This window comes from Tympanuchus pallidicinctus, unplaced genomic scaffold (assembly GCF_026119805.1).
Source record: "Tympanuchus pallidicinctus isolate F22 unplaced genomic scaffold, pur_lepc_1.0 scaffold1, whole genome shotgun sequence".
Classification (NCBI taxonomy): Eukaryota; Metazoa; Chordata; class Aves; order Galliformes; family Phasianidae; genus Tympanuchus; species Tympanuchus pallidicinctus.
The window spans coordinates 61,085,536-61,097,656 of record NW_026294618.1 but is presented as its reverse complement, the minus strand read 5'-3'; the positions used below and the strand labels follow the sequence as shown (position 1 = coordinate 61,097,656).

General features: G+C 36.2%; 1 protein-coding gene across 1 annotated transcript in view; it reads left to right on the top strand.

Moving 5' to 3' along the window:
* Nucleotides 1-12,121, top strand: part of ESR1 (estrogen receptor 1) — a 154,642-nt gene that overhangs the window by 45,376 nt on the left and 97,145 nt on the right. The window contains 1 exon segment of the mRNA XM_052671643.1: nt 5,135-5,639. Coding sequence (XP_052527603.1) covers nt 5,135-5,639 — 505 coding nt within the window.

The window sequence follows — 12,121 nt, the reverse complement described above, 5'->3', positions numbered from 1 at the left end:
AACTTTAAAAATTCTCATTATTTGAATAGTTTAATTATACAGGTTTTACTTTCATCTCCTTTTCCCTCGAACAGCTGTTTTATCTTTCCAAGAATCAAGAATTTGTTCAATTTTCTGTTGTTCAGAAACAGTTGGGGCCGTTTCTTCCTCAAATTCTTTCGCTTTTTTGTTCTCCCTATAAATTGGGCTTGTTCTGTTACCATAACCTGATTGACTTTCTGGATTTTTAGTTGGTACAAAATTGATGACAGCAGTGGGAATCCTCAGGCCTTCTTTTAGTTACTTAGATAAGTTAACATAATATTTTCTATATGTTTTTTCATGCTTGCTTTTTCTGTTAATGAGTTCATTTTGCTAGTGCACCTTTCTTTGTAATCTGTGGAAGAAGGCTGCTTCACTTTTAAACTATTCCAAATTTGAAGTGAAAATACGTGCATGTTTTCTGCTATGTTAAGAATCCTGAATATGATTTAAGATCCTCCTGTTTCTAGCTGGCAAGGGTATTGGTCTGGTGGTCCAGTTGAGCCAAACTCTGCTAGTTTAATCTGATCAGTATAGTTGGTTGTCTTCAAAAAAGCACAGAAATGCAAAAAGTAGAAGAAAACTGTGGTCATCAATGAATTGAAATGAGCAGAATTTGCCTTCAGAAATATATCAAAGTGTTATTCAGCTCTAAATTATGTAATTTTAACCACAGAAGTGCAATTTCCGTTTAATGTTTCTAGGTATAACATTTTATTACTGCAATTTAGAGTGAAATCCTCACTGCAGAATCTGAGTTGAGCACTGGAACTCTGATTTACCAGGGAAAGAAAAATGGACTGAGATAAAAAGAAAAGCATAGAGTTTAGTAAGCCACTTTCACACAATTAGTTCATTTCTCATTTCTATGGCAAAGAGTGTTTAAATCTTCACCGATTCATAAGCGTCTTTTTGTTCAATCTCACTAAAAATCACTGGGTGGAAGAAGTAACTTTTGTTTTGACCTTCCAGGCCAACATCAGTAGTGCTCCTCAGGTATAGGGACTCTCCTGTTTTTCAGTATTCTATAATTGCCAATCTGTATTTCCTTCCTGCATACCCATCATCAAGACCCTGGAGTGTGTCCAGAGAGGGGCAGCAAAGGTGGTGAGGGGTTCGGAGCAGAAATCTTGTGAGGAATGCCTGGAAGAACTGGAATTGTTTAGTCTGGAGAAGAGGAGGCTCAGGGTAGACTTTGTTGCTCTCTACAGCTATCTGAAAAGTTGTTGTGAGATGGAGGTTGGCCTCTTCTCCCTCATGATTACTGGTAGGACTAGAGGGAGTGGCCTCAAGTTGTGCCAGGGGAGATTCAGTTTGGATGTCAGGAAAAATTTCTTATCAGAAAGAGTGGTGAGGTATTGGAACAGGCCAGGGAGGTGGTGGAGTCATCATCCTTGGAGGTGTTCAAGAAATGTTTATATTTCTTGTTGTAATAAGGGACATGGCTTAGCAGGAAAATGTTGATGGTAGGTGGGCAGTTGGACTGGATGATCTTGAAGGTCTTTTCCAAGCTTAGTGATTATATGACTGTATGATTCATGTACAAATAATTAAATCATTATTTCTTCAGTCATATCTGAAAAACACAACAAAAAAAACCCCAACAATCCTATATCTGGCACAAACCTACAATGTTTTCAGAGTCTGCAGGACCAGTTTCCCTCAATATTTTATGGAGGTATGTGAAAGACTGGGATAGATGACTTTCTCCTGTGGAATGTTCTCCACAACGCCCCCCAAAATATAAGACCTTCATTTAGGTGACAGAAACATATATGGGAGCTTTATTGCACCTGAAAACACAATAGTGGAGAAATGCCTAAATCTATAAGATATAAGGTGGATTTTCCACTAGCGTGGTATTTTTTGAAGACTTCTGTCTAGCACTGGAAATGAAGATATTGTAGCTTGTTCCTCTTTTCATTTACTCTACAGCTACTACCTGTGATTTAAAAAAAAAAAACTGTATGAGAAAAGCCCATCTCTTTGAAGTCATATATAAATCCCATGTGAAGTGGGATTTAGTGTAACCAAGTTTTTGAATAGACTGTTGGTATCCACTGGTGAAAAATACAAAATCTTATTGCTACATCCGGTACATATTTCCATATTGTATTAAAAATTTATAAAATGTGACATGCAATAGATTAGTGAGATTGAATTGAGTGGTGGTCTAAGTCCTGGTTTTAAGGCACAAAGAACAGGATTTAGAAACTAAAGTCTCTTTCCTGGTCAAGCCCACAAGCTAACACATTCAATGTCATCTATAAAGTAGGATGAAGCTCTATGTTACTTTGGAGCAAGTAGGGTAGTAATCACCATACAGGACAAGGAAGATAAACACTTTTGATAATATGTTTCATTTTATAGGCTTTTTTTTTTTCTTTTTAAAATGTCTGTGTTTTTCTAATATGCAGGTTAAAAAAAATGCTTTTATGCAGTATGCACAAATAAAAAATTCACCTTCTTCCTAGAATTTTGCTTGATTAACCAGCTCCACATCCCTCTCCCAGTCCTTATTCTTTCTTTTACCCTTGTTCTTATTCTACCCAAAAACAAACTAAAAAGAAAATAATATTTGAGGCAAACATTACAGAGTGGTATCCCAGAAATTTCTAGCTTGTTCGTGAGATTTGGTGGTACTGAGATGTGTGCCAGGCTATATGTTGCATGGATACTGCAGTTATTTATTTCTGAGCCCTTGTAGGGGCAGTACTGCAACTTTTCACACTGGTCTATTGAAAATTGTTCATAGGGTCTTTGGTTAAATGCTGTGGTGCAGACATGATGCTGCTTTACTTAACACTACAGTGTGTTTCAGTGTTGTTTTTGTATGGTAGAAATTTTAAATAATTGTCTTTGTGATAATACAGAATCCTCCCAAAATAATTCATGACATTTAAAAAAAATTGCATATAAAGAGCACTGAGGTTGCACAGGAAACACTCAGAAATCAGCTCTGTGTGCACACGCTTCTATCTCCCCTCTTATGCACAGCTATTATGTTTAAATGTTTTATTACGTGTCAATGTAGTATTTCTGAAATAGCATGCACATCAGATAATGCTTAACATAAAAATTTAAAGTCTGTTTTGTAGTATACATAAGAAGTGGGCACTTCATATGGCAGACAGGTTCGCATTAATTCTCAGATTATGCAGCATAATATGAGACAACGCTTCTTCTGTGTATTACTGAAGCACGAAATGAATCTATAAGAGTGACCGACCTTAAACTCATAACTGCCATTCATTTCAGACTGTGTAGCCCAGCAGACAGGCTGTTGAGAGCTATACTTGCTTGCTGTTTTGTGAGTCTCTGCAGATGCACATTCACCCACTTTATGCAAACAGGCACACACACTTTTTTTTCCTCTCACACTCTCTGGCATATTTTCAGAATAACTCTTCGACGACTTTGTGAACTTCTGGGTATGATTGTCTCATTATTATTAATTTTTTTTTTTTTTTTTAACTGGGAACATGTTTAGTTCAGTGTTATTTAAACAGGCTTATCTCTTTGATCAAAGTCTACAATCTGAAATTTGAACAGGGTAGGGAGGGTGGTGGGGAGGGTGAGGAAATCTATCAAGTACATATTTATATGGTACTGCTGTCTTAGCTGCATGTCTGTGGAGGTACAAACATATATATTACTTCAGTGTAATCTTGAAAATATAAGTCACTGCTTTTTTAATAGAAGTTCTGAAACACCATATTATTACTACGATAAAAAAGATTATAGTAAACTTATCTAGAAGCTGTTAGTGACCTGTACATTATATTTTTGCATTTTTTTGAAGGTTGAATTGAATAACTGTGGAGCTGTTTAAATATACCATAGGCTTTGCTCATATTCAAATCATGCTAACTGGAGTCCATATATTAATGTGTTTAGGGTCAACATTAACTTATTTAACTGAGTGAACCGCAGACCACAGCAATAATGCTAGAGAACTTGGGACAGTTTTTGAAGGTTTTCATTTAGCTGGTTCAGGAGAACTGGTTTGTGAAAAGTTAAAATTATATGGCATGAGATTGCAAGATGAGGCATGCATGCCACACCTTTTCATTATGTCCTTTCTCTTTTCTTTTTTTTCCCTAAAGATAACTTTGAGAGTTAGTTCAGTTTATTTTAAAACTGATTCCATTCAAGTACTTTATTTTCCAGTTGATTGCAAAATCTAAGCTTGCTGAGCTTTGTTTTTGTGGGAATAGAAAAATAATAATCCTGTATTCGTTTTTTATGCACTGAAATCATTCTTCCCAGTTTCTAAGATCTTACTGTGTCAAAGTCTGAAGGATGCTTTGCTTCATTTTACAAGCTAAAACAGAAACTGACAAAAATTTATGGGCTAATCTAAATCTTTTCCTCACTTTTTAATGTAAATTTTCACTTCAGCTAGTTTAGGTTGCTATTGCTGATAAAGCTTGTTATAAACCTTTTCTCCTACACAGATCTTTTACATTCTTTAATTTCTGTTAGCTAGTTTTTTGAAGGAGGCTGGTTACACACACACAGACGCATGCGCTTGCACACGCGTTTTGCTTTGCCATATCTCAGTTACAGCAGAGTCCTACCCAGGGTCATTACAATGTACACATTACATATTTCTAGCAAACATGAAAATGAATCAAGCACGGAGAGATAAGAACAGATAGATTGGAGCCTGCTGAGGAAATAAAAGGCAATAATCTGGCTGACCACTGGGCTAGTCTTCCTGGTCTGATTTCAGCGTCCTTTCCCGTTAGCTGCTGTGGAGCACTGGCTGCCCTGCAGTGAAAAATGACTAGCAAGAATAAAGTAACATTTAGTGGGACAATTGTTTGGTGTAACTCCAAAACTAATTGTTTCTGAAGTGATGTTTAAATCAGCGTCGGCACAAGGCAAGAGCCCCTGGCTCACAGCCAGCACCTTGTAACGCATATTAGTGCAGATGAGGAGTTCTCAAAAGTTACAGGGAGAGGGAGAGGGAGAATGTGCCTTTCCAGTGCTCACCCTGCATTTGTTTGTATACTCCTCCTTGCTGAGATCAGAGGAATACCTGTGCAGTGCTGCTTTATTTATTATGATTTCTGCTGAGCCTCAGAATAGGTTCTGGTGTTTTTTTTAGGTGGACTGCCAGCTGCCGATCTCGCTGTTGACAGGAAAAGCAGATATGTTCCTTGCTCACTGCCATTAGCAATGACCATGACCCTTCACACCAAAGCCTCTGGAGTTACCCTGCTGCACCAGATTCAAGGCACTGAACTGGAGACTCTGAGCAGACCTCAGCTGAAGATTCCCCTGGAACGATCGCTCAGCGACATGTATGTGGAAAGCAACAAAACAGGAGTTTTTAACTACCCAGAAGGGGCCACCTACGATTTCGGTACAACCGCTCCAGTGTACGGCTCTACTACGCTCAGTTATGCCCCTACTTCTGAATCTTTTGGGTCCAGCAGCCTGGCAGGATTTCACTCTCTGAACAATGTCCCACCAAGCCCAGTGGTGTTCTTGCAAACAGCACCCCAGCTCTCACCCTTCATCCATCACCACAGCCAGCAGGTACCCTACTACCTTGAAAATGAACAGGGCAGCTTTGGGATGAGGGAAGCTGCTCCTCCAGCCTTCTATAGGTAAGTGCTACAGAGAATTTATCTTTCTTTAAGTAGCTATGCTGAGAAATGAGAACGTTGAAATATGTCTGCCCCACACTTTCATTTTTGTGTAAAGGACTGTGTAATCTCGGGGAATCATCCATGATATCCAGACCATAAAAATAGCAGAGAATAAAACAAAACTGTAACTCACAGCTCACTGTGCCTGTGAGCTGTAAATTTTGAAAACTGTAAGTAAATGGGAAACAAATTAGATAATGAGTGTAAATGTTTCCTGGGAAAAGATGAAATCATAATTGATTAAGGAGTGGCAAACAATCTCTCTGTTGCAATATATTAAAATTACTGTCTAGAAGTATACTGAAAATGTGCAAGTGGCTGTTTGTTCAGCTCTTAGCTGCTAGTAAGAGTATTTCCTACCTCTGGTTTCCTTTACAGGATAAGTGACTTATATAGGAAGTAGTTCAGAGGCACAGTATCCTTCCTAATCAAACTATTAGGACTGAGTAAGTGACAGTATTTCAGTCAGCAACCACTTTAATGAGCTGCCTTAAGATCTATGTGCCTGGCATTTTTTTAAACCAAATTTTGATATATATTACGCATAAATCTAGCATGCTGCATTTCAAAATAAATGTAGATAAATTTAAATATAAGTTATTATTTTTTTATTTTATATTTATTCCTCAATAGAAGTTTTTTAATATGTATTGACAATTGTGAAAGCATATACTTAATTTCTGAAATATGTGGGAGAAACTGATAGCTTCCAAGGAAATGTAATCAAACATACCAATACCCACACTGTTAATCTTTGTGCACTGTTAATAGCATAATTTTGTACAGACATATTATAATGGACTTCAGCAAATTAAAGTGAAGAGTTATCTATATATTGTTTTTCCTAAATGCTTTCAATATTTGTTTGTTTGGAAGGTACAGGTGAGTTTGATACAAATGGAGTGACCCTCCAAAAATAAAAGCAGGTTATTCTTTCCCTGCTGAGGCCAGACTTCTTTGTACAAAATAATATGTTGCTGAGAATAGCAATGTAGGTTATTAAATACAGCGTAACTCAACTGGAGAGAATCTTGTAGGAGAATCTAGTCCAAAAAAACAGATGGTGGTTGCACTTTTTGTAAATGATAATCAGTTTCGGGGGTCAGGTGGAATAAAGACAAGTGAAAAAATAACGGTTAGGCCAGGCAGTCCAACAAATATGTCTCTTAGCTGAACTGATTCAAACAAAACGCATTTTAGAGCAATTGAAGGCAATACCTCTAATTAGCATTAAGTATCTGGATTGTTTAACAGTGATGTGGGTGTAAAAAATGTACTTTGCACTAGATTTCAAGTTGTTTTTTATTTTTATTTTTCATTTTTTTTAATATGAATATCCAGCGCAAAGCCCTGTTAGAAAGCGTATAAGAGACATGAGGTGTGTAAACAGTGGAATAGTGAGCTGTGGAACACGAACGGTATAATTTGTGAAGCTGAAATGCACATGCAGGAAATGGGCTAAAGGGAGGGCTTTTTACTTAAGGAGGGAGAAAAAACAAGGATCAATTGGAAATGGAATCTGAACTGTGGAAATGGCATTATTTTATTTTCTAATAGTGAATGGTCGTGAGATACTTTCAAATAAAAATAGCATACATTGTAGCAGTAACATTCAGCTACTGCAGCAAGCATTAAAGGGCAGAACTGTATTCCTTATTTCCCAATATTTCCAGTCAAGGATGGATGTGTCCTTTCAAGATGCATTTTAGATTTGTACAGAATTTATGGGGTTTAAAGCAGAGGAAATTAAGTGAATGCATGCAGGTGGTTTATCTGTATACAGAGTTGTATGACTGATTGAATGGCCTCTTCTGGCCTTGATTCTGTAAAGAACATTTGACATGGTAATATGAAATGTGCACCAAAGTCCTCCCTGTGATTATCTTGTTTCCAGACATAGTACTGCTAGAATTAAATTGATAAAGGTTTGCTTTTTTAAATTTCACAAAGACCATGTTTAGAAAGTTATCATCTTGACAAAATTAAATTTTAGGTCTTTATTCTTGTACTGCAGTCATAAATGGTGTGCTATAAATATTCTAAATAGTTGTTCAGTGTCTGGGAGATATCTCAGTATCTAATCATACGCTACAAGAGCAAGTTCTTTCAAAAATGTTAGTGCAATACTTTCCAATTTATTTTATTCATTTGTATGTCCCAACCCAATCTGAATTCAATCTGTCAATTGGATTCTGGGACAGAAGAGAACATGAGGCATTGTAATCTGGCAATAAATACATAGATGCTGGAGATTTGAAGATGTCTAACAAAATGATGAATTTCTGATGTAACATGCTAGTAGGAGTGGTAAAGGCAGAAAACCTATAACCAAAACCATAGCAAAATTTAAAATCTATCATGATCTGTTTATGATAGTTTGCTTGCTGTGATAATAAGAAATGTAACCAAAGATTCAAAAAACCCCCTTGAGAATTCTTATTTGCCCTTTTGGTGCCTACAACAATTATGCTGTTTAGATTGCAGTACTGGAAAGTTTGCATTGCATACTCCTGTTATGCACTGGATTTGAGATGCAAAGTAGTGCATTCTCTGATACAAGTGACTAGGACAATAAATTATATTTTGTATATACTTGGATTAAATGCTCAAAGTATTCAGTCACAAAACTAAAAGTATTTCACATGTAATAAGGAAAATTTTTAATGTCATTTCATTCTGTTAATAAGCATTGAAAATCATGCTATTAACATGTATTTATTTACACATGCGTATTAATACTGAAGTTACATTTTATTTCTTTCAAGTTGTGTTTTAATTACAAAAGAGTTTATTTCTTAGTGCAAGATAATGACAGACTTCTGTGTCCAGCTGTAGAACATAATAGTACATAGAGAAAAGAACAAATGTTGTAAATAATAATAATTAAAAGCACCAATCTCTTTCTTACTATGCTTTCTAAATCATGGGTCATCCGAAGCTGAGATAAGAGAATGGGTTTAGTTAATTCATACTGTGCTGTCTTTCACCTGATTTTTTTTAATATCTGACCTTGTGACTGGTTTTATAGGGAGTCAAATACCTTTCCCTTATCTCACAATGTCTGTATCTTCCAGTCAGGGGCAGAAGGCATAGCACTAGTAATGTTTTTAACTCTCTTCAGATCTTACATATATTTTATTTTCTCCAACACCTTTTTTTAGTAGTGGTTTTTATTAAAGGCAGATTACTAGTTGATTATTATTACAGGAAATACTGCACTCGTGGGTACTATAGTAAACTAATTGAAAGATTTCTTTTGTTCTTAACTATTATGTTTGTGTTCTGGTCAAATTATTTCCTTGTCCTTTTGGTTAGGCCTTTTTTCATTCATGGAAATACCATGAAGCCATTCAGTAGCTAATTTACCTCTATAAATTCCTATAAACAATACCAAAGATGGATCTTTTTTGTTCTTTCAGTGTGCGATGTTCAAGTATTATCCCACTCAGTCTGCACTTCTCAAATAAAATTTGAGCCTCTGTAGCCTTTGTTTGGTGCTGCTTCCAAATCTGACTGAAACATGCATGAAAAGAGATGGCTCTTACCAGCTACCTGATGAGGGAGTCTTTTGTTTGTAGTGAGTGACAGAGCCAGGGAAAGTCAGCGTACAAGCAGAAATATTAGATGAAAAATCATCAGTTACTTCCTGTAGTACCTCAAGCTCTGGAATTAAATTAAGATAGTAATTTATTTAGCTTTACTCATTATCATATTGAAATTGACACGGGGCTTCTAGAAACCAATTGTTCCAAACAGTTTGATCACAAGTTTTACATCTAATGTTTTCCAAAATGAAGAAAGGTTACAAATGTAGATTATCTTTTCTGCATTTCATAAACCTGTTTGAAGAACAGTGTTATTCAACCTGTTTTTTTTTTTACCTTACCTGATTCATTATGAGTTCTTATAGCTGCTCACACTGAATTCTAAATAATGAGGATTTTTTCAAATTTTAAAAGAATGTTAGAATGAATAAAAAAATGAAAGGCTTAGTTGTTTGTTTGTTTTTTTTTTTTTTTTTTTTTTTTTTAATTCATAATGAAGTGTGAGTTATTCCAGAACATGAAGGAATACTATGTACTAAAAAGTTGCTTTTTTCTAAGGCATCAATCTGTTCTCAGGTCCTCTTCAAGTAGCAGTGAGGTGTGACATTTGACCAGAGTTTTCCCAACATTCAGTGTTTGTTTTCAGACATTGTCCTGGTATACATTTTAATTTTACAGCAATAGGTGCCTGTAAAGAAGGAAATAGGGTAACTGCATGTTTTTCTATCTCATGGAAGAGCACATTCCAATCATGAGGGATTTCTACAAACCAACTTTTTTGTACTTTCAGCTTTCCTTGAGGAGTGTATTAATGCAGTTTGAGAGGCTGTAAGATCAGATAGGGCTGGTAGATATTACACAGAATTTAATGTGCACCTAGAACTTCCTGGAGCAGCAGCTAGCTGTCAGTGAGGATAGTCACCTAGGATACCTCAAATAGCATAAGATGTGGACAGCAGCATCAAACCTTCACACAGACTCTTTTCTTACATGATTCTACAAGACCGGGTGTACCCGGGTCTAGAAATGTGAATTTCTCTTTCTGTATCATAAAGATAGCCAAACAGACTCATTCTAGTACAGATACCTATTTAATGCAGATGGAGGTAGATAGGTGTTGATATTCAAAATTATGTGAAATTAATTCCACCACATATCCTAGTTCTAGAATCAAAACAGACAACATCTGGTAATCTCCCTTCAGATAGACACTGCACTACATCCCTTGAGTGGAAGAGAGAGTATTGACTCTGTGTCATTGGCCTTGATCACTCTTGCTCTGAGACTATTGAAACAACAAACACTGCTCACCTTATCTGCTCTGATAGGGAAAGCATTAATTGCTGGCACCAGCTCCTTCAGCAACTGCAAAGTGAACATCAAATTCCAGGAAACAAAAAAAGGCTAATCAGAGCTAAGACATCACTCCCAACAGTGCAAAGGAGAAGAGTCCTGCAAGTGAAACCACTTCTAGTAAATTGATACAAAGTAATTTGGTTGTTGTTTACAACTACATACTAAAACTAATCATGACCTCCCTGCTTTGTCTTTAGGGAGCTTTATGCTATTTATTCATGCAAAAGAGCTGAGATTAGGGCAGAGATGCTGTCCTTAAGCACTCTCACTGAAAGCAATGCTTTCATTATGCGTTCTGCTTGGAAGATTTACTAGAAGTCAGACCTGAGTTTCTACATTATTCCTATTTATTTGGATTGAGCTGCAAGTGGACGTTGTCTACCACAGGTTATTGGAAACTGATCAACGTGATGCTGGTCAAAGTAAGGCATTTCAGCTTTTCTGCTAAGTTCAGATTCTAGTTGCTGGAGGAGTTCTACTCTCATCTGAATCAAGATCTTCTGGCGCAAGATTATCAACTTGTTACAGAGATACTACTTGCCATATTTCAACCATTACATACTTAAGTGACACCTCTTTGAGACAGGAAGACCATAAAATTCAATTTGCAAGTTAGTCTTCTTCCTTGACAAGCTACAACAATATTGGAATTGGGAATGATCAGAACAATGAATGTTAATCTTTCAATAGAACAAGGAAATATAGTCCTTAAAAAACACAGGACTCAAGTATGTATGTCTTATACATAAATTCTATTCAAAACAACACCAGTGATCTTCAAGCCATTGCAGTGACTATCATAACTAGTGATACAACTACTAGCATATACATAAATAAGAAAAGATGCCTCTCTTTTTTTTTTTTTTCCTATTTCCTTTTTTTTTTTTTCCTTTTTACTATGGAAGCCATTAGTAAAAGAAAGTAACAGTAATGGTTGAAAATCAGAAGTAACTAAGAATAGATCTTAAGCAAGCTGTTAGCGGCTAAGAATGCATCTTAAGCAAGTTGTAAGTGGCTAACAGTGAAAAGACTTGTGTATAACCACTTCAAATCCAGTGAGTAAAAAATCATTTTACAGCTTCAAGAGTATAATCTGTCATGCAATGAGTGGAATATACTGCATTCTGTTTCCACATGCTGCCTTCTCACAGCAGTTCCAGTTCTCAAAACTTACCTCTCCAGGACTTGAGCAGCAGTATCTGTGTAGAGTAGTTATTAAGAGCCTTCACCTCCCCTTGAGAATTACACATCCATGATCAGCTAGGCAGTGATCAGCTGAATTTGATATCCACACATTTCAGTCTCCAATCATAAGTTAAATGAGCATGGAGTACATTATTTTCATCCTAACCATCATATATAGATAGAGAGACTACTTTTAACTGATTTCCTAGTGAAAACTTCTGTTTATCCTTTGAATATTTTTCTATGTATCATTGATCTCTAGTGAAAATCTTGTCCAATTCAATCACAAATCAAATACCTTCAGTCCTCTCTATTTTTTTTATTATTTGCTATCATGCAAACCTGTGAAACACT